Consider the following 23,967-nt stretch of genomic DNA (forward strand, 5'->3'; position numbering starts at 1 on the left):
AGAACATAGTGAGGGGGGATTTATTATTGCTGAAGGAGTCAAGACAGAGTTTTGAGTTCTTAATATCTGACTGTGGGGACACTATCTTTGTCCATTTCAGTGATGGCCGGGTCAAATACACATTGAACAAGAACAGTATAAAAATTGACATTCCTTTGCCTCTGGGTGGCAAGTCTTCGAAAGACCTAAAGATGCCAGAGAGTGTGATGACACCAGCCCTCAACTTCAACTCTGTGGGATTCCATCTGCCATCTCAAGAGTTCCTGGTCCCCACATTTACAATCCCTAAGACACATCAACTGCAAGTTCCTCTTCTGGGTATTCTGGACCTTTCCACAAATGTCTACAGCAACTTGTACAACTGGTCAGCCTCCTACACTGGTGGCAACACCAGCAGGGACCACTTTAGCCTGCAGGCTCAGTACCGCATGAAGGCTGACTCTGCAGTTGACCTGTTTTCCTACAGTGTGCAAGGTGAGGCCTGATCAGGTAATGGGTCCACAGGGCGAATGGACCACACAGTCAGATGGGAGGGCTCTGATATAGAGATGATACAGGAGGAAAGGACTTAGGCCTTCCTCTAGGTGTTTTTCTTGCTAATCAGAAGTCTTTTCATTCATTCAACTCATGAAAAGATGTATTAAGTATATGGCAAGTATTCAACACTGTGTTAGGCAGTAACAACAAAGCATCTTCTTATCTTAATAAATATATTTAATTATACCTTAATAATTATATGTTATTTTAAGAAACATTATGATACAGTATATACTATATAGTATATAGTAAGAGGTGCAGTAGAAGCATCTGATAAGGGAACCCACCACAGTCTGGGCTTCCTGGAATACTATTGCCTTTTACCATCAACTTTCATGTATATATTACACAATTGATCCAGCTATGCATAAGGTTCCTACTGGGAGACTATCAACATAAAGATTGTTCTGGAAATGTATTGCTTAATTTAACCAGTATCTTTCCTTTTCCTGTTAGGCTCTGGAGAAACAACGTATGACAGCAAGAGAACATTCACATTATCATGCGATGGGTCTCTACACCACAAATTCCTAGACTCAAAATTCAAAGTCAGTCATGTAGAAAAATTTGGAAACAACCCAGTCTCAAAAGGTTTACTAACATTTGAAGCCTCCAGTGCTTTAGGACCACAGATGTCTGCTACTGTTCACCTGGACTCAAAAAAGAAACAACATCTGTATGTCAAAGACATCAAGGTTGACGGGCAGTTCAGGGCATCTTCATTTTATGCTCAAGGCAAATATGGCCTGTCCTGTGAGAGTGATGCTACCACCGGCCAGCTGAGTGGGGAATCCAACATGAGGTTTAACTCCACTTACTTCCAGGGCACCAACCAGATAGTGGGAATGTACCAGGATGGAACCCTCTCCCTCACCTCCACCTCTGACCTACAAGATGGCATATTCAAGAACACAGCTTCCCTGAAATATGAAAACTATGAACTGACGCTGAAATCTGACAGCAGTGGGCAGTATGAGAACTTTGCTGCTTCCAACAAGCTGGACATGACCTTCTCTAAGCTAAGTCTGTGGCTACGTTCTGAACATCAGGCCGATTACAAGTCCCTGAGGCTCGTCACCCTTCTTTCTGGATCACTCACTTCCCAGGGTGTAGAATTAAATGCTGACATCTTAGGCACTGACAAAATGAATACCGGCGCTCACAAGGCAACGCTACAGCTTACACGAGGTGGGCTATCCACCAGTGCCACCACCAACTTGAAGTACAGCCCCCTGCTGCTGGAGAGTGAGTTAAATGCAGAGCTTGGCTTTTCTGGGGCATCCATGAAATTATCAACAAATGGCCGCTTCAAAGAACACCATGCAAAATTCAGTCTTGATGGAAGAGCTGCCCTCACAGAGGTATCTCTGGGAAGCATTTACCAGGCTATGATTCTGGGTGCAGACGGCAAAAACATCTTCAACTTCAAACTCAGCAGAGAAGGGCTGAAGCTGTCCAATGACATGATGGGCTCCTATGCTGACATGAAACTGGACCATGCACACAGTCTGAGCATTGCAGGTCTCTCACTGGACTTTTCCTCCAAAATGGACAATATTTACAGTGGTGACAAGTTTTATAAGCAGACTTTTAACTTACAGCTACAGCCCTATTCTTTTGTAACTACTTTAAGCAATGACCTCAGATACGATGCTCTAGATTTGACCAACAGTGGGAAGTTAAGGCTGGAACCACTGAAGCTGAATGTGGGTGGCAACTTTAAAGGAACCTATCAAAATAATGAGCTAAAGCACATCTATACCATCTCTTACACTGACCTAGTAGTAGCAAGTTACAGAGCAGACACTATTGCTAAGGTTCAGGGTGTGGAGTTCAGCCATAGGCTTAATGCAGACATTGAAGGGCTGGCTTCCTCCGTTGATGTCATCACCAACTACAATTCAGATCCGCTACATTTTAACAATGTTTTCCACCTTGTTTCGGCACCATTTACCTTGGGCATCGACACACATACTAGTGGTGATGGGAAACTGGCTCTCTGGGGAGAACACACTGGGCAGCTGTATAGCAAGTTTCTGTTGAAAGCAGAACCTCTGGCACTCACTTTCTCTCATGACTACAAAGGATCCACAAGCCACAATCTCCCGTACAAGAACAGCATCAGTACAGCTCTTGAACACACAGTCAGTACTCTGCTTACGCCTGCTGAGCAGACAAGCACCTGGAAATTCAAGACCAGACTGAATGACATGGTATACAGCCAGGACTTTGAAGCCTACAACACTAAAGATAAAATTGGTGTCGAGCTCAGTGGACGGACTGACCTCTCTGGGCTGTACTCTCCAATTAAAGTGCCATTTTTCTACACTGAGCCTGTCAATGTACTTAGTGACTTAGAGATAAATGATGCTGCTGACAAGCCCCAAGAATTCACAATTGTTGCTTTTGTGAGGTACGATAAGAACCAGGATGTTCACACCATCAGCCTCCCATTCTTTAAAAGCCTGCCAGACTATTTGGAGCGAAATCGAAGAGGAATTATAACTCTACTGGAAGCCATGCAGGGAGAATTGCAACGCATCAATGTTGATCAGTTTGTGGAGAAATACAGCGCAGCCCTGAGCAGACTTCCACGGCAAATTCACAATTATTTGAATGCTTCTGACTGGGAGAGACAAGTAGCTGGTGCCAAGGAAAAATTAACATCTTTCATGGAAAATTACAGAATTACAGATAATGATATACTAATTGCTTTAGATAGGGCCAAAATCGACATCAATGAGAAACTCTCTCAACTTGAGACATATGTGATACAATTTGATCAGTATATTAAAGATAATTATGATCCACGTGATTTTAAAAAAACTGTTGCTCAAATTATTGAAAGAATCGTTGAAAAGTTAAAAATGCTTGATGAACAGTATCATATCCGTGTAAATCTAGCAAAATCAATCCGTAATCTATATTTATTTGTTGAAAATGTTGATTTTAACAAAATCAGTAGTAGTACTGCCTCTTGGATCCAAAATGTGGATACCAAATATCAAATCAGAATCCAGATAAAAGAAAAACTACAGCAGCTCAGAACACAAATTCAGAATATAGACATTCAACAGCTTGCTGCAGAGTTGAAACAACAGATTGAAGCTATTGACGTCACCGTGCATTTAAATCAATTGAGAACTGCAATTCTATTCCAAAGAATAAATGACATTATTGAGCGTGTCAAATACTTTGTTATGAATCTTATTGAAGATTTTAAAGTAACTGAGAAAATCAATATTTTTAGAGCTATAGTCCATGAGTTAATTGAGAAATATGAAGTAGACCAACAAATCCAGGTTTTAATGGATAAATCAGTAGAGTTGGCCCACAGATGCAGGCTGACTGAGACTCTTCAGAAACTAAGTAATGTGCTACAACAAATTGAGATAAAAGATTACTATGAGAAATTGGTTGGGCTTATTGATGATACTGTCGAGTGGCTTAAAGCATTGTCTTTCAACAATTTCATTGAAGAACTAAATAGATTTATTGACATGTTGGTGAAGAAGTTAAAAGCATTTGATTATCACCAGTTCGTAGATGAAACTAACAGCAAAATCCGTGAGGTGACTCAGAGAATCAATGCTGAAATCCAAGCACTCGAAGTTCCACCAAAAACTGAAGCATTAAAACTGCTGGTAGCAAACTTCAAAGCCAAGGTCTCTGACTATCTGGAAAGACTCGAGGACACAGAAGTAACTGCATTCATTAATTGGCTGCAGGATGGTTTAGTTTATATAAAATCCCATTTCCAGGGTTCTCTAGAAGATGTCCGAGACCGAATTTATGAAATGGACATTCAGTGGGAAGTGGAGCACTTCTTGTCTCTGGTAAGCCAGGTTTACAGTACATTGGTAACCTATATTTCTGACTGGTGGATTCTGACTGCTAAGAATATAACAGACTTTGCAGAGCAATATTCAATCCAAGACTGGGCTGAGAGTGTGAAAGTACTGGTGGAACAAGGATTCACTGTTCCTGAAATCCAAACATTTCTGGGGACCATGCCTGCCTTTGAGGTCAGCCTCCGTGCTCTCCAAGAAGCGACCTTTCAGACTCCTGACTTTATAGTCCCCCTGACAGATTTGAGGATCCCATCGGTTCAGATAAACTTCAAAATGTTGAAGAATGTAAAGGTCCCATCGAGATTTTCCACACCAGAATTCACTCTCCTCAACACCTTCCATGTCCGTTCCTTTACAATTGACTTGCTAGAAATAAAAGCAAAGATTATCAGAACTATTGACCAAATGCTGAGCAGTGAGCTACAGTGGCCTCTTCCAGAAGTGTACCTGAGAGATCTGGAGATACTGAACATTCCTCTTGCAAGACTCACTCTGCCAGACTTTCATGTACCAGAAATCACAGTTCCAGAATTCACAATCCCAAATGTCAATCTCAAAGAGCTTAAGGTTCCTGATCTTCACATCCCAGAATTCCAACTTCCTCGTCTCTCACACACAATTGAAATACCTGCTTTTGGCAAACTGCATAGCATCCTGAAGATCCAATCACCCCTCTTCACAGTAGATGCTAACGCCAACATACAGAATGTAAGCACATCAGAGAACAAAGCAGAGATTGTGGCTTCCATCGCCGCTAGAGGAGAGTCCAAAATTGAAGCTCTCAACTTTGATTTTCAAGCACACGCTCAACTCTTAGAGCTAAATCCTAATCCTCTGGTCCTGAAGGAATCCATGAACTTCTCTAGTAAGCATGTGAGAATGGAGCATGAGGGTGAGATATTATTTTCTGAAAATGCCATTGAGGGAAAATCAGACACTGTCGCAAGTTTACACACAGAGAAAAATATAGTAGAGTTTAATAATGATATGATTGTCAAGATAAACAGTCAGCTCACCCTTGACAGTCACACCAAGTACTTTCACAAGTTGAGTTTCCCCAGGCTGGACCTCTCCAGTAAGGCTTCTCTTAATAATGAAATCAAGACTCACTTAGAAGCTGGACGTTTGGCATGGACTTCTTTGGGGACAGGGTCCTGGAATTGGGCCTGTCCCAACTTCTCAGATGAAGGCATACATTCATCCAAAACTAGCTTCACTGTGGAAGGACCCATTGTTTCTTTTGTATTATCCAACAACGTAAGTAGCAAACACCTAAAGGTCGTCCAAAAACTGGCTTGTGAATCTGGCTTCCTCAGCTACTCTCAGTTTGAAGTTGACTCGAAAATTGAATCTCAGCACATGGGTTCCAGCATCCTAACTGCCAAGGGATGGACACTGTTCAGAGATGCAAAGGCAGAAGTGGCTGCTGAGCACAATGCCAACTTAAATGGGAAAGTTATTGGAACTTTGAAAAATTCTCTTTTCTTTTCATCACAACCATTTGAGATTACAGCATCCACAAATAATGAAGGGAATTTGAAAGTTAGTTTCCCACTGAAGTTGACTGGGAAAATAGACTTCCTGAGTAACTCCGCAATGTTTCTGAGTCCTGATGCCCAACAAGCAAGCTGGCAGGCAAGTGCTAGATTCAATCAGTACAAATACAATCAAAATTTTTCTGCTATAAACAATGAGCACAACATAGAAGCCGGTGTAGGAATGAATGGAGATGCCAACCTGGATTTCTTAAACATTCCTATAACGATTCCTGAAATTACTCTACCTTACATAGGGATCTCCACTCCCTTACTGAACAATTTCTCCATATGGGAAGAAACAGGCTTGAAAGATTTTTTGAAGACAACCAAGCAATCATTTGATTTAAGTGTAAAGGCTCAGTATAAAAAGAACAGAGACAAGCATTCCATTGCAATTCCTCTGAGTATGTTTTATGAGTTTATTCTCAACAATGTCAATTCCTGGGACAGGAAACTGGTGCAAGTCAGAGACGGTGCATTAGATTTTCTTACCACATCCTATAATGAAACAAAGATTATGTTTGATAAGTACAAAACTGAGCATTCCCTCGATCAGCCCTCTAGGACCTTCCAAAGTCATGGGTTCACTATCTCCTTTATCAACATTGAAGTGTCTCCATTTACTGTAGAGACACTGGGCTCCAGCCATGTGATACCCAAAGCCATCAGTACCCCAAGTGTCACCATCCCAGGTCCTAACATCATCGTGCCTTCGTACAGGTTTGTGCTGCCCTCCTTAGAGCTGCCAGTTCTTCATATCCCTAGAAATCTATTCAAGTTTTCCCTCCCAGATTTCAAGGAATTGAGCACTATTGACAATATTTATATTCCAGCCATGGGCAATTTTACCTATGACTTTTCTTTTAAGTCAAGTATCATCACACTGAATACCAACGCTGGACTTTATAACCAATCAGATATCGTTGCTCATTTCCTTTCTTCCTCTTCATTTGTTGTGGATGCCCTGCAGTACAAATTAGAAGGCACATCACGTCTGACACGGAAAAAGGGATGGAAGCTAGCCACAGCTGTCTCTCTAACTAACAAATTTGTAAAGGGCAATCATGACAGCACCATTAGCTTAACCAAGAAAAACATGGAAGCATCGGTGAAAACGACTGCAAACCTCCATGTTCCCATTTTAACAATGAACTTCAAGCAGGAACTTAATGGAAATGCTAAGTCAAAACCCACTGTCTCATCATCCATTGAACTAAACTATGACTTCAATTCCTCAAAGCTGCACTCAACTGCTAAAGGAGGTGTTGACCACAAGTTCACCTTAGAAAGTCTCACTTCCTCCTTTTCCATTGAGTCATCCACCAAAGGAAACATCAAGGGCTCCTTCCTTTCACAGGAATATTCAGGAAGTGTTGCCAATGAGGCCAACACATACCTGAATTCCAAGGGCACTCGGTCAGCAGTAAGGTTACAAGGAGCTTCCAAAGTTGATGGTATCTGGAACCTTGAAGTAGGAGAAAATTTTGCTGGAGAAGCCACTCTCCAACGCATCTATGCTACATGGGAACACAATATGAAAAATAATTTACATGTATCCAGTTTCTTTGACACAAAGGGAAAGCAAACATGCAGAGCCACCATGGAGCTCTCTCCATGGACAATGTCAACCCTTCTACAAGTTCATGTGAGCCAACCCAGTTCCCTCCTTGATCTCCATCACTTTGACCACGAAGTGACCCTGAAAGCTAACACTAAGAACCAGAAGGTTGCCTGGAGAAGTGAGGTCCAGATTCACTCACAGATTCTTAAGCACAATGCACAGCTCTCCAATGAGCAAGAAGAGGTACGCTTTGATATTGCAGGATCTGTAGAAGGACAGTTTGGGGACCTTAAAAATATCCTTCTACCAGTGTATGACAAGAGCTTGCAGGAACTCCTAGAGATGGATGGAAAGAGACAGTACCTTCAAGCTTCAACATCTCTTCTATATACCAAAAACCCTAATGGCTATCCTCTCTCACTCCCAGTGCAAGAACTGGATGATAGATTCATTATACCAGGGCTGAACCTAATTGACTTCAGTGGACTACAAATCTATAAGAAATTAAGTACATCACCATTTGCCCTCAACCTAACAATGCTCCCCAAGGTAACATTCCCTGGGGTTGATGTGTTAACACAGTACTTTGAAATAGGGGACTCCTCTGCTCCTGTTTTTGAGGTAACTGTGCCTGAAATTCAGTTAACTGTGTCCCAGTTCACACTTCCACAGAGCTTTCCCATTGGCAGCACTGGCTTCGATCTGAGTAAGTTAGCCAACATGATCGCAGATGTTGATCTGCCAACCATCACCCTGCCCGAGCAAACCATTGAGATCCCACATTTTAAGTTTTCTGTCCCTGCTGGAATTTTTATTCCTTTCTTTGGAGAACTGAGTGCACGTGTTGGTGTGGCCTCTACCCTGTATAATGTCACTTGGAGTGCTGGTTTGAAAAACAGAGCAGATCATGTCGAAACGTTCCTGAATTCCATGTGCAGTTCAACCTTGCAGTTTCTGGAGTATGACCTAAACGGTAAGGAAATGTTCCTCTACCTCCCTTGGATACTATGTGTTTTCAATGGAGTTCAGAGTAAACAATTGCATGTTTAATTGACAACAAAGGCACAAATGTTATCTGTAGCAAAATGTAGAGCTAAAAGGAGACTATGTAGGTGCCACCATATATCTTTTAAGCAAAACTAAAAAACCTATTGATGTTGAAGAACAAATTGAATGAAAATGGATTTTTTCCTACAATAATTTAAAGACTAATATCGCCTATTTATTTAAAGCAAAAAATCATAGGGATTTGGAGTATAGCTCTGTGGTAGAGAACATTCTTAGCATGTATGTGGCCCTGAGTTCAAACCCCAGTACTACCACAAAAAAATAATAAATTTCAAAAACATACGGACTACATACAGTATGTGTAAAAGCCTTAAGTTAGGTGTTTGATTAAGATATCTGTCCAAGTTCTCACTACACACACACACACAATGATGTACCAGTGCCATATAAAATCTCTTCTATACAGTTGTAGGAACACACAGAATTGAAGATGGTCTGTTCATCTGTAAGAATAAAGGAACGCTTCGACACCGTGACTTCAGTGTGGAGTATAATGAAGATGGCGTATTTAAAGGACTTTGGTATGGAAGTTCTACTGACACTTGGTGTCTTTTCAAAACTTGCTGTGATGCTTGCCATCTCTAGACCCCTTCTGTTATGACTTGTCTACTTTTCTGCTTTCAGGGTCTGGCAGGGTGAGGCTCACCTGGACATCACCAGCCCAGCATTGACTGACCTCCATCTGCACTACCAAGAAGATGAGACAAGTCTGTCTGCCTCAGCAGCCTCCCCAGCCATAGGCACTGTGGGTCTGGATTCGAGCACAGATGACCAGAGTGTGAAGCTGAATGTCTACTTCCACCCTCAGGTGGGTCCCAGCTGACACGTATCACATGCTCAAAAGCAAGAAAAGAACTAGAGATAATGCATTTCATTCTAGATAGTCTCTGAGAGCACTCCCAAACACAACTGGTATTTGAGCCAGCCAGAAGTCTTCATTGAGGTACTACTGTCCTAAAAACATCATAATCAATCCTTGCTGAGATTACTTATTAGATGCCCACGATAGCCAACTAGCACTATTATTTTAATGCTTTCTCGACAAAAGTGGTGGTCATGCTTCATCTCCTAAGACATGCACTAACTCTGCCACTTCTACTTTTTTTATTTTTTTAATTGTGGTTTCTGGATATTTTTTTTCAGTCTTCATAACTCTTCCCCCACTGTAAAATTGTTTGATTGAGACACATCAAATACGTATCATGTCACTTATAAGCTCCTCATGGGTCAAATCAAAGATGATATTGCTAAAAGGAAAGACGTAAACCTAATGCTGATCATAAGCTTGGCAAATGAACGCTGAAGTTGGAATGTTAGCTGGACTTTTCTTCTTTATTCCAGAATGTGTCCTTTCCTACCTCTTTCCTTCTTCTTCCTCCTTCCCCTCCAAATTTTCCATTCCAAGACTGTCTTGCTGTTAAATGCCACTAAGTAGATGACACACATATCTTTTTATCCTTCCTGGAGAATGTGATAAAGAGAAATTAACAACAATAGACCTGTTTAACCATAAGACAAACACATGAACTATCACAAGAAAGATAAATTCCCCCTTCAGAATATGAAAGACTCTCCTCTCATTTTTACTTTTAGTTGATAATGAAGTTTTAATGTACTATATTATATAAGTGGAGTCATTGAAAACATGTTCTATTCATCTGTTTTATTTTTCTGGTTTTAGTCCCCTCCAGATAGAAAACTCAGCATATTTAAAACTGAGTGGAGGTACAAGGAGTCTGATGATGAAACGGACATCAAAATAAACTGGGAACAAGAGGCAGCTTCAAGATTGTTAGGCTCCCTAAAAAGCAATGTGCCCAAGGCTACAGAGGCTATTTATAATTATATCAATAAGTACCACCTGAGAGATGCTTCTTTAAAGCTAAGAAGAAGTCTACAGAACAATGCTGAGAGTGCCATAAGGACAATTAATGAAATAAACATGGATTTGCAGAGGACAGCCTGTGATGCCTACCAGGAGTGGAAAGACAAGGCCTGGCATCTGTATGAGGAAATGGTGACTCAGGGGAACCAAAGCATCCCTGAGAAACTCAAGGGGAAGGTGTTAGACAGTCTAGCACATGCTACCCAGAAGTACCGCATGGCAGTCACACGGCTGATTGACTCACTCATTCATTTCATGAAGTTCTATAGATTCCAGCTCCCAGGGAATGCTGGAACATATACTACTGATGAACTCTGCACTATGGCCATGAGGGAGATGGCAAAGCCACTGTTTCAGCTACATTTAAATATCAGTAACAGTTTACAAAAACTATTTTCCGATGTTCAAGACCTAGTAGAGAAATCAGACTTAATCAATGACATAACATTTAGTTGTCCTTTTGCTTCAGAAAACTGTAAACTAAATGATGTGATACTGATATTCAGTGAGCACTTAGAAATATTATCATACTTCACCCAACGGCAATGGGAAGACCTCCAGGATACCAATTTTACAGCAACACTAAGTGTTTTTCAGTTCATTATGGAGAGAATGTTAGAAAACATAGAAGAAGAAATTAAATGTCTAAATGAATCTACTTGTTTCCATTATCAGGTCAACTCATTCTTCAAAATAAATGTCCCATATGCTTTTAAATCCCTAAGACAAGATGTGTTCCATATCTTCAGTGAGTTCAATGACTTTTTTCAAACCATACTTCAGGCGGGGTTCTACAAGCTACAGCAGGTTCATCAGTATATAAAGGCTCTTCGTGAAGAGTATTTTGATCCAAGTATGGTTGGCTGGATGGTAAAATATTATGAAGTTGAAGAAAAGATGGTTGACCTGATTACTAACCTTTTAGTTGTCCTTAGGGACTTCCACTCTGACTGCAGTGCCTGGGCTGCTGGTTTTGCCTCCAATATCTCAACTCAAGTTGAGCAGTTTGTGTCCATGGATATCAGAGAATATCTTAGCATCCTTGCTGATGTTAACGGAGAGAGGAGAGAGAAGATTACAGAGTTTTCTATCCTGGCAAAGGAAGCGATTGAAAGCTGGGCCACTGTGATGGAGGAAATAGTTTCCAATTACCACCGGCAGCTCAATTCCAAACTGCAGGATTTTTCAGACCAACTCTCTGGTTACTATGAAATTTTCATTGCTGAGTCCACAAGATTGAGTGACCTGTTCACTCAAAGCTACCATGTGTTTCTTAGATACATCACCGAGTTACTGAAGAAGCTGCAGGTGACCACAGCCAATAATGTGAGCCCCTACATAAAGCTTGCTCCAGGAGAACTAATCATCACCTTCTGATTCTATTATTAATCTATTCCAATTAAACCTTCACATAGTAGGAGAGTTTGTAGACTATTATAAAAACCATCCAACAGAGCCAGCCCTGCAGCCAATGACAGCAAGTGCAAGAAGCTCATGTGAACTACACCTGCACCCGAGCTGGCACAAGAACCAGGAACTTTGAAGCAGCCAGAACTCAAGATGACATATTTTTACAAGTTAGAGAAAAAAACAAGATCTGAGTTATTTTGTTTAACTTGGGAGGAAGGGGGAAACAAATAAATGACTTCTTTAATGTCTATCATACCCCTCAACTTGGCTCATTTGTATACTAGAACATTAGCATCGGTTCTAAAGTTCCGGCCTTCCTAGCCTCCACAAGAACACACACTGGTGATTGAGTGATGAAAATAAAGAAGTAAAGTAAGGGAGACATACTAGAGGTAAATATTTTTCCACCTATAAAAATAGGTAACTGATCTCAGTAACTGCATTAGCTAAGAGAGCAAAAATACGTTTTGTATAAATTTAATCCAAAGGACATCATATATCCCTCAGATATCTTCAAGTGCCATACAATTTTCCTTGACAACCTGCCTGTGTCTGTTGGGTAAGATTCTCTGTTAGAATCTGGTATCAACCAACTGGATTTTTCTCTGACTTGGCCTGCTAGTTGTGGAGAGGGAATAGCTTGGGAGGACTAGGCTCAAGGGGCTCAGGGTACTAACATCTCCCTGCTGCTCAGACAGGACTCATTCAAAGCAAAGCAAGGAAGGTATGAGTGAAAAGGGGACATGAATTCCTTAATGGCTTCTGCGAGCATGCATTCATTTGCATTCTCACACTCCCTTGCTGTAATACATTATCTGAATCCTATCCTGAGTGTAAGCAAAGCCTGAGGGCTACTCCTGCCAGGAACATTCATTTCAAAGGTTGATTTTGAATGTCAGAAATGTTTATCTGCCTCCAAGTGGAGCTCTTGGAAAGCCACAAAGAACCTGGGCAACAGAACCTCCACCGATACAATTGTGGAGAATGGTCCCTTCCTTCAGTGGCACACCTTGGAAAAATTAGAAATCAATAGTTGGAGACTTCCAAGTCCTACATGAGGGCTATTTGGAAAAGACCCATTTTTCAATCTCCATCATTTTCCCATTTGTGTCATTTGATGAAGCACACTGCAAAAAGTCACAAGCATTCTTTAAAAATGGGAACACGGGTTATCATTACCTTAGCATGATTCTTCTGTGCAGAACTTGGGAGTCAAAAAGAAATTGTTCTAGGTGTGAAAGAAAGTAGAAAACTAGGATTAAATACTAGAGTAACATACAACTTGCTCTGAGCTTAGTTCTATAGGAATTTCCATAAGTTAAGGGTAGCAGCCACCTATTGAATCTTCAGACTGTAATGAGACCTGCGTTATGACTTCACTTAGAGGGAAATAGAGAGTCTAAGGATGGTCCTGAATACTCATGAGACAACATAAACAACTGGAACTGAAATGAGGAAAAGAGAGCTATGAGTTGCATGAATGCTCAGTCTCACAGTGCCCTTGCGCAACTCCCTGACGGTTATCACTTACATGACGTGCAATGGTTGATTTAGAATGCCTTCATCATGTTGAGTAAGGCTGGAAAAAAGATGAATTCTCAGGAAGGTTTGGATTCTGCTCTCTTCTTCAGATTGCCTGTGTGTTCTAAGATGTTTCTTGGGGGCTCAAATAATAGCTAACTTCCTTTTTCTTGAACTTTAGACAGAATATCCTCCTCAACCCCACAAACCACAATTCTATTATAACAGGGATAATAGTGGTACATGGCTATTATTTCTGCCCTTGGTGGACTGAGGTAAGAGAATCACAAGTAGGGGCAATCCAGGGCTACATGGTGATTGTATCTATACAGAATTATTTATGAAAGATATTTAAAGTAATGGGTATGGGAAAGTTTTGTCACTTGCAATGTTACGTACAAGCAAAGAACTATTATTATGAGGTGGTTGTTTAAGTTTATGTTGAAGAAAGAAAGGAGGTATAGAGATTGGTCCTCCTCAATGACCGCTCACTACATCCTCTACAGTGGTGAGGCAGATTAGTAGATAATCTGTCTGTCTATCTGTCAGGCCAAAGTTGAGGGTTTTGTCTGCTGATGGCTATTAACAAATGACAATGCAGATTGTAAATAGGAAGAGTTGAGGAGCAGAAAGCTGTTGTCGGAAAGGTGGGACAAGTCCTGGGTGATATATGGACAATAAAAGGGAAAGGTCAATTCAGGAAGAGGAGAAGCATGAGTAGGAAAAGATAAATGAGGGTCTTCCAGGGAGAGTAAAAGGAAGACTGAATGGGAAGAGCCATCCTGGAAGGATTTCAGAGTTGTGGTGAAAGGTGGTACCCTCACTAGGGAAGAAGGGCAACCAGTGAAACATTTCAACCAGTGCTTACAAAAGTAAATATGGCGACATTTGCATGACTTACAATCGAGTAGATCTGGGATATGGGTCTGCCTGAGTCCATATAAAAGGTGGAGTTACATGAATGGTGCAAAGAATTCAAATAAAAGCAGACATAAATGCAGAACTAAAAGGAGCAAGTGACTCATTGTTCAAGACAAAAGCGATGAGAAATAAAGCTGACCCAGTGAGTTCAGGGTCAGAAACAGAAGGGATAGTGAGATAGATGGAAGAACAGGGGAACAGTCTGGGTACATTAAAAAGGGAAAAGTGTTTTCACAGTTCTGAAAGACAAGAAACACAAATGCATAGCACCTGTGTCTGGTGAGGGCTTTTATGTTCGGTCATTGTTTTAATGAGGGTTTTTATTGCTGTGATGAAATGCTATAACTAAAAGTAATCTGGGAATAAAAAGGTTTATTTCATTTGCACTTTTATGCCATAGTCCATCATTGAAAGTAGCTAGGGCAAGAATTCAAACAGGGCAGGAACCTAGAGACAGGACTTGATACAGAGGCCATAGAGAAGTGCTGTTTACTGGCTTCTTCCTCATGGCTTCCTCAGCCTACTTTTTTATTATTTTCTCCTTTTAAAATTTATTTATTTATTCACTTTACATTCCCATTTCAGCCCCCTCCCTCATGTCTTCCCACCTTCTTCCCCTTCCCCCCTCCTCTTCTTCTCAGAAAAAGGGAGCCCCTTCATCAACCCATCCCGTCACATCAGGACTAAATGCTTCCTCTTCCACTGAGTCCAACAAAGCAGCCCAACTAGGGGAACATGATTCAAAAGCAGGTAACAGAGTCAGAAACAGCCCCCTCTCTAATTGCTAGGGGACCCCCATGAAGACCAAGCTGCCCATCAGCTGTATATGTAGGAGATCTAGGTCCAGCCAAACATTCTTTGGTTGGTGGCTCAGTCTCTCTGAGCCTCCATGGCCCTATGTTAATTGACTCTGTTGGTCTTCTTGTAGAGTTCCTGTCACTTCCAAGTCCTTCTATCCTTCCCCCCACTTTACCACAGGACTCCCCGAGCTCTGCCTAATGTCTAGCTGTGAGTCTCAGCATCTGTTTCAATCTGCTGTTGGGTGGAGCCTCTCAGGGGAGACTTATGCTGGTCTCCTATCTGCAAGCATAGCAGAGTAACATTAATAGTGCCAGCGGCTGGCTGTCTCCCATGGGGTGGGTCTCAGAACCATCAGTTCAGGGTGGCACCACCCACAATGGGCAGGGCCTTCTAACATCAATTACTAGTTAAGACAATGTACTACATTCTTGCCTTTGGCTAGATCTTATAGATGTATTTATTCAGTTGAGGTTCCCTCCTCTCAGGCGACTCTAGCTTGTGTCAAATCAGCATTAAAACCAGTGCGCACAGTCATGAAATAGCAGAATGAAAAGCAAACTCAATGAAAGAGCAAGAGAGGCAGAAGAAAGAAGGAAGGAAGGATGAAAGGAAGGAAGGAAATAAATTGGATAGAATTCCCTTTTCATAACTAACCAACTCCCTTGATAAAAAATGCTTCCCCCATTCATAAGGTTTGTGCCCTTATCACAATGCTGTTGCTTTGGAGATCCAGGACAAGAACTTTAGGGATGATCTCAAGCCATAGCAATGAGCAAGGCAGACCTCAGAGTCTTGAACCTGTGAAACCTATGAAAGTAGAACTGGAAAGAATGTGACGAGAGGGAGACAACAGGTGCAGATGATGAACTTCAGAAACTGTCACAGCCATAAAGCACCCGTGGGATCACACAGTAGGTTCCAATGTATATTGCTGTGATTAAATGGAAATTTCCTACTAGGATAAGCTAGAGAACAACACTCAACAGGATGGGGACAATGTAACACTGACAGTACATAGCTCTAGAAAACGAATAAGAAAGCACAATGTTTTCTCACTGTATAATTAACTGGCCTATTATACAGCAATTGAATCATCTTGGACATCTCCTAAGAACATACTGTGAGGTGATGTGGGAAGTCTTCCTATAATCACAGATTTTCCTCTTATAAAACAAACATCCAAGGTTCAAATCAAAGGAGGAATCAAATAATGGCACCCTGCCCAGGACCCTGGAACTTTGTTTGCTTGACCAAACCATGCTCTGACTTGACTCCCAGCCCCAGCCAAAGCTCACCACACTGTACCCAGCAGAAACCCTGTACTGAATGGATTTGTGGACTGAGATCCCAGGTACCTTTGGTGTGATCTCCCTTTCCTTTACCTTGTCATTTGAAGACTGAACGGTTGACGAGCTCAAGTCTTCGTTTCTTGGTAAGATGAGTAAAAGCCCCCTCTGACAACCTATTCTCCGGGGCCCCTTCTGATCCTAATTTATGACTTAGTCCCCATTCAGTCAGAGAAAGGGCCAAAACAGCCTTCAAGTGGGGCCTACAATATGGGAGCCAGAGTGGACAAACAGATGTTCCCTCTAAAAGTGTCTAATAACCAGAGATAAATGTGCAGAAACAGACCCTTCCTCTTAGCTCATCTCTTTGTATGCTGTTTCACATTAAGAGGTCACTACGACTCCCTTTAGGGTGCTCCATTTGTTGGTGGGATGGCTGGGTGGTCACTAACAAATAGCATTCCAGAGCCTCATAAAACACTGGTGGGGCAGGTACATGTGTCTCCTTAAGCTGAGAACCCTGTTCTTCTTATCCTCCAAATGGGTTCCTTCCTCCCTGGATCTGAGGAAAGCTTCAGTGGTACTCAAAGCAATGGGCACTGTGCTCTGGTCCTGTGTCCATTTCTACCCAGAATGACACTAGCTAACCCAGTCTTAGAGTAGAGGAATCATTCAAGCCTTGGGTCTGCAGCCCCACCTTTGTCTATAAGCTTCAACTTGGGGTATCAGCTGAACTACAAGGACAGCAAGGCTCATTGCACAGGGGCTGCCAGAGTGGAGACACTACGCCAGACACTGGCCCCAAGAGACGCCAGCTCTGTGAAGAACCCAGATCCACAAATATTCCACAGTCCACCAAAGGGCCTCTTGGCTTCATGCCCTTCTCCTCCAGTGAGTGTCCCCACCTTGAAGGGTACCAAGGTTCTCACAGAGCAACAGATCCAATATGGCTTCAGGAGACTCAATGGCCTTGAATTATAATCAAACTGGCTTGAGCAGAGCTGTACCGCTACAACATTGGTGTGATGTATTAGATGTTTACACAGGATCGAGAGAGGGAGGGTAGAGTGCTGTCTCATAGCTATGCTAAGCATACAGTAAACAGGGAAAAAAGACACAATAATCCAGCATACCCCTCTCACTCAGCAAAAAGATCCAGTGACAAATTCAAGTTTCACCTCATCACGAATCACATAACATGCTTTTCTGAACCCTCAGATCATAACAGAGTAGGTGTGCGGGGGGAATGAAGGTGGTTCCCTTATGTTAGAGTTGCTGGGATGGCTGGACTAGATAACAAATGTCAACGCTCATATACAGACTGGAGATAAATGGACCGTGTCCCAGTGGCAACAATCAAAACTAATGACCTGTAGATCCAGTTACAGTGATGCAGAGAATCTGTACCAATATGATACAGAATAAAATGACAAGTCTCAGCAGACAGAATTGAGTTAAAGCTCCATGAAAACCAATGACTTTTTTTTTTTTTTGAAAGTACAGTTTTAAAACAGGGCAATGATAAGCTTAAGATTCAGGCTGGGTTACAGGAGGAAGAACAATGAAGGCCCACAGCTGGACAGGAGGTACGGTTACAGCTGTGGCCCCCATTCTGCTCCTAAGGGGGTATGCTGAATGGTTAGTATGCTACCGATTAAATTATATTGATGTATGGACTAATTTATACAAAAGGAGGAATAGGAAAATCTTTAAGTGCCTGGCAAACATTAATCACTTAAACTATCTCACATTGCCTTTTCCTCTTTGTGACACCTGAAGTGTTAAATGAACAAACTCTCCACTTCAAGGGGAAGCTACTTCCTGTCTTTGGCTGTGCTTAGCTAGCCTATCCTCTGGGCTAGGCATAGTCCTAAACTTTCAGGTTTAAGATGAAAATGTCGAAGTACTTCCACGAGGGGCTGGAGGTCACCCTCAACCTGGGAGAGCTCTGGATGAGGACTCAACAATCCTGGGGTCACTGAGGCAAATGGATCAAGAAGAAAGGAATCACCCCTGAGAGGGTGGCCTGGCTGTGAGTTTTGAGCTGGCCACCTGAATAGCTGACGTACCCTGGGAGACCCCTGTCACCCCTTTGATCCACAGGAACTTCACTTGCAAAGTGGTCACCCAAAGAATAATTATGTGTTCCAGATGAGCTGGCCAGATCTGAGTTCTCCCACGCTACCTGAAGTCTTATACTTCCAAAGCTGGTTCCTTTCTGTGCCTCTAGGAAAATCCTGAAAGATCCACAGAATGCATATTTTGGTCCTCACACCCACCTCTGGTCATTGCTGAAGTTTACCCATCCCATGCTGCATTAGTCACTGTCACCCTGACCCATGCTGATGCCTAGACCAAACTGTGTCTCTACCAGACCATCCCCACGGCTCCCTCTAGGATGTTACTGGATGGCTCCTGTGTTTTTACTTGACTGGTTAGTTGAAGGGCTTGTAGTTGCAGGTTCCCTAAGCTTACTAAACCACTCATTCCTTCTGTGGATGTCTCTAGTGTGTGCTGTCTGGCCACTGAAAGATTAACCACTCTGTGATAGCACTACACCTTAGTGTTTCCTCTCATGAGGGGAGGGGGTGGTGGTCCTAGGAGGCTATCATAGTCCCTGTCCTGTGAGGAAGCTGAGCTGACAGCAGTTGCTGAAAAGGGCATCTCTGTTCCTTCCTCCACTCCAATTCCAAGCCTAGAACTATCCCTGCTGCCACCAGTCCTTCTCTCCTTTTTTTGTGACAATCTCTAGCTCCTCCCTCCTGCCAGATACCATCCCCAGATACCCACAGAGCCTTAGTCACCTCTACTTCCTTTGTCCTAGAGAAACACCTGGTACAGATTTTGTTTTTTACAGAATTAGAAGTTAGCCCACTGGGTCCATTTTTCATGGCTTTTCTCACTACTTCCCCTTCCTCTGAAGCCTTAGAGCAGTAGTTCTCAGCCTTCCTAATGCTGTGACCCTTTAATACAGTTCCTGATGCTGTGGTGGCCTCCCAACCACAAAACTATTCTCATTGCTACTTCATAACTGTAATTTTGCTACTGTTATTAATCGTAATGTAAATATCTGATATTCAGGATACGTGATACGCGATTGAAAGGACTATTCAACCCCCAAATGGGTCATGACCCACAGGTTGAGAATAACTGTCCTAGATCAATTTACTCAGGGAGCTTAAGTCTATGGCGTGAGGTAATATGCTGCTGCCCCCGACTGCCTAAGGCTAGCACCTTTGAGCCAATGTCTTCCACAGCAGCTGCTTCTCGCTGCCATGACAGACTGCATATTGACTGTCCCATTCACATGACCCACCAGCTCTTTTTCTCTGACAGGAAAAGGTGTGATGTGAAGGTATAAGAGCTCCCCTTAGCCCAGAATACAGCAAAGGCACAATGCTATGACAGAATCCACACACAGCCCCAACTTCCCAGTAACTCCAGGCCTAGGGAAAATATAAATACTGGACTTTCTAGGCTTTAACTTCCCCTCTTCCAGGGATATACAGATCTCCCAGAATCCTCATGGGGGCTCTAGGACCTGAGAGAGAATGCCCTGAGGAAATCTGACCTTCCAAGGGATTTACATCCTGAGCTGGTGAAGTCCTTCCATAAACAGGGTTATCCACCCCAAAGCAGGTCTGTATGCCACTACAGAAGGCTGTGTGACCTTCAACAGGTCACACAACTTCTAGGTCAGCATTCTTATAGCCTGACCAATATGGACACCGTGGGGATTGAGTTATACTAGAGTGTGGCCTGCTTTAAGCAAATCCAAGGAATGGGAATTACGAGCGAGAAGACGCTGTTCCCAAATGCTGGCCGCCCGAGTTCTCAGGGTTGTCCAGCCATGTCCTCTTTAACATCTGGATGGTTCCATTAAGCCTCACCCCACATACCCTCCTGAAGTTCTCTGGTCATGCTTCCAACACGCCTGTCCCTGTGAGCCATCTATTCCTGTCTCTCTATCACTTTCCATTCTCTTTCGACTTGCCCCCAGCTCCTCAGACCCAGGCTTCCCTACCAAATGAAAGAAGCCCCCATCACTGTGGGATGATTGAAAATCAGTGGCCACAGCCCCCTCATGCAGGCTGCACATGGGGCATTGCTAGAGCAGCTGGAACTCTTCAGAAAAATCAAAGCTGTCCTCAAACTGGTAAACAGTTGCCTTTCTTTAAGCTAACTGGTTCTAACTACAGACAGCATTAAAAACAATTCTCCCTCATTGTACGGATACAGTGGGGACAATGGTTCTCCCTACCATGAGTTTTGGAGGCTCTATTTAACAAGAGTTTCAAATTATTTTACTGAGACAAGGTGAATGAGTGAAAAGAGGCCTGGACACCTGTCTTCTCCCGAAAGCAGAGATAGGAGTCTTGCACACAGAGGGAATGATAAAGGCTGTAGCTTCTCAGGAGAGAGGCTGTATCGATCCCAAGTCCCTGACAGAACATTCTTTCCTGGGCCTCTCCCTCTCTGTGCCTAGCAGGTGTGTCTGCCTTGTGGTCCACAGGCTGCATGTAGGACTAAGGAAAGCTATGACTACAGCCCAATGCAAACCCACAAACTTTGGTAAAAACATTACACGGTTTTCTTTTTGTAACTCAATTGTGCTATTCTTAAACATAAACTTTGTAGACGACGACCTGCGATGTCAAAGCACTAGACACTCTGCAGCCCTAAAGGAAGAAGTGGGGTGAGATTCTCAGGAGGCAGAACTTGCAGGCAATCACCACATTGTAACTGGATTTGATTTCTGCTTCACTTTATGTTCACTAGATCCTGGAAAACGTGAGACAGTGTTCACTCTTAGAAATCAAAGAGTACTTGAAATTTACAAATATAAGAAAACTTGATGGGAAATATTCTTACAAGTGTCTTCTTGTTCTATGGACCATTCTGGAAAAAGTAAGTCCAGCATACAGATTTCAGAGGTTGAGGGAGTTTGTATAAAGTGGGTTGGTAACAGGTCTGCTAAGGCAGTTGAGAAAATGTGTGCATTGGGTACACTAAGTAGCAAAAGGGACCTGTTCTTGCTGTCACAGAGATACTTCTAGTCCAAGAAATAAAAAAACAAAAAACAAAAAACAAAAACAAAAACAAAAAACAAAAAACAAAAAAAACTAGGCAAGTTACCTCACTTGTGTGCTTTCCCCACTGTACCCCAGACTGAGATGAGAACAGGAGATATCTTCCTCTTAGTCCTCCCATCACTGGTCCATGCCTAGGGCAACACTCCCCACCCCCCCCCCCACCCCCACCCCCACCCCCCCATACATCCCCCCGCCGCCTCTGCGCACAAGGAGTCGCTTAGTGACCTGGGTTCCACTTTTTCCTCCAGGGCAAACTTCTCTTGTCCCTCAGTCACAAACCATCTCTGCTTCCCAATCTCAGGTTTCACTCTCTCTTCTTCCCTTCCAGGCAAGCCTTCCCCAGGTTGTACCCCCCAACCCTTCCAGCCCCCCAGCCCCCCGCCAGCCCCCCATGCCTCCTTCCAAGAACACCTAACCCTCTTCTGAGCTCATTCAGCATTAACTGTTTGCCCAATGGTTAATCTCCCCTGCTTTCTCTCGCCTGTTCCTGGTGTGAGGCATCTTATCACATGGCCTCGTATCCCAACAAGAATGGGTCCTTGGATCATCTGGTCCATAAGAGTCAGTATGGGAACAAGGATCCTAGATGACACCGAGTCTGACCTGTAAACGGGATTGATTGTTTTCTCTCAGGAAGGGCATACTCCATCTCTAGAGAGTGCAACTTTGTGCACTGTGGACTCAGTCGGATGCCTGAGAAGGGAGAGGCCAAGCTGGAAAGGTAAATCAAGTTGTAAGAGAGCCTGGACTTAGTGGGTAAGGGGCAATCCAACGTTCCTGAGTGTGGATCTCAGTTTTGCCTCCGTGGTACCCTGTCACACTACCTGCTTATGGCAGTGTACATCTGCAGCTTCACACACTCCCTGGCTCATGGAAGATGGCAAGAAAAGGTCTGAGTGTGTGGATGGATTATGGTGGGTAGTCCAAACTCATCAAAGCCAGATGATTACGGCCCCACACAGACCTTGCCAAGCAGGCTTCTGCCCCCAGGAACCAGCTGCCGCTCAGCACTTGAGCAGCACAGCCCAGCTCCCCACACTTGTGTATTCCTTGCAGAAACTTGCCCCTGCTGGCTGACAGAACACACACTTCCTGTCAGTTTTTATTTTCGTGATGGCTTGCTTACAAGCAGGGCATTCTGTTCTTGGAATTTCTTGTTAAAATATTTCATTTAATTAAGTTTTTACAACCAGCTCTGCTTTCTGTCTGTTGGAAGGTAGGGGCCAGTGTAGCTCTCTAGCCTCTGCTCTCTGGGAGGCCAAGTCACCAAGACTCTGAAAGATCCAAGCCCAGGCCCTCAGGCTGCATTCCAAGGCTTCCAGCCTTCCACCTCAAAAGGGCTGGGTGTGTCAAAGGCTGGATCCCCATCGCAGGCCCCACTGGAGACCAGAAGGCCACCAGAGATGTTGTCTAAGTAGTCTCTGCCTGGGGGGAGAAGGGGGAGCACCTGTGTCTAAATCCTAAACTTTATCCAGAGAAAGTGTGCCATGAAAAAACGGCAGGTGTCCGGAAGCAGCTCACAACTCCCTTGTCTCCCACTTCGTGTGCTCCACTCTTTCCCACATAGCCTTCTCACCCTACTGCTCTAACTATCCTCACACTGCGCCCACCCTCCTGTCCTAGGAATCCCTCTCAGCCCCATGGGCACAATGCCACATCCTCTGTCTACTTTTCATGTGTGACTATGACCTCTGCCATGCCTCATCCCATCTCTTCCCTGTCATCCTCTGTACACACCTGGGCCCCAGTGGAGCTCCACTGGCTCCTTCACGGGCTAGAGGGGCCGCTGAGTGCTGAACAGGACAAGAGTGACTGTTCCCTAAGCGAGGGAATAGTCCCAGGTGAGGTGGCTTTTAAAGGGGGGGGGGCATCTCTGCAGGGGTGGAGCCGCTCTAGTGGCTCAGCCCAGAACTCCGAGGGTCTCTTTGTACAACAAACCAGCCAGGCCTCCATCTTTGTGTCCCACAGCCTCCACTGCAAAGCCCAGAGCCAGGATGACCCTGGACAAACAAAGCCCAGACAGCCCCCATGCTCCTACGAGTTTAACAACCTAGCTGTAGCCATCCCCTGGCCAGTCACAAGGTTGCAATGGAGGCTGATATCTGCTCTTCTGGGTGCCTTCATCTAAGGCAGGTGGCTTCCTGACCCCACCCAATACCTGGCCTTAGGCAAGCACTGGATAATTCTGGGCGCCTTGTGACAGTTGCTAAGATGCCAGCTGCCACCTGTCAGGAATGTGCAGTCAGGGGTGTAGCAGAGCGTGCTCTTTTCCCACACTTGTATTTTAAAAGGTTACAGGCCGTGGGTGCCTAATAGGCAGAACATTAGATCGCTTGTCTCATTTAGAACAATAATCCGTTTTGCTAGGGGTCAGCCCGACACAAAGAGTCTGTCCAGACCAGGTCTCTTGATGGGACTTAGCCCTCCCCTCAAACTAATGAAATTTTCAACTCGTGGGTACTTGAGTTAATAAAGTGTGCCACACATCTGCTCGG

The 23,967-nt window shown here is 43.5% G+C and overlaps 2 protein-coding genes across 2 annotated transcripts in view; both read left to right on the top strand.

The window, feature by feature from the left end:
• Window positions 1-12,036, top strand: part of Apob (apolipoprotein B) — a 38,438-nt gene extending 26,402 nt beyond the window's left edge. The window contains exons 25-29 of the mRNA XM_051143365.1: window positions 101-474; window positions 994-8,460; window positions 8,962-9,076; window positions 9,180-9,363; window positions 10,237-12,036. Coding sequence (XP_050999322.1) covers window positions 101-474; window positions 994-8,460; window positions 8,962-9,076; window positions 9,180-9,363; window positions 10,237-11,817 — 9,721 coding nt within the window. The 3' untranslated portion in view covers window positions 11,818-12,036. The remainder of the gene's footprint in view (window positions 1-100; window positions 475-993; window positions 8,461-8,961; window positions 9,077-9,179; window positions 9,364-10,236) is intronic.
• Window positions 1-23,967, top strand: part of Ldah (lipid droplet associated hydrolase) — an 868,625-nt gene that overhangs the window by 619,370 nt on the left and 225,288 nt on the right. The gene's annotated exons all lie outside the window — the stretch shown is intronic.

Source organism: Acomys russatus, chromosome 1 (genome assembly GCF_903995435.1).
Source record: "Acomys russatus chromosome 1, mAcoRus1.1, whole genome shotgun sequence".
Lineage (NCBI taxonomy): Eukaryota > Metazoa > Chordata > Mammalia > Rodentia > Muridae > Acomys > Acomys russatus.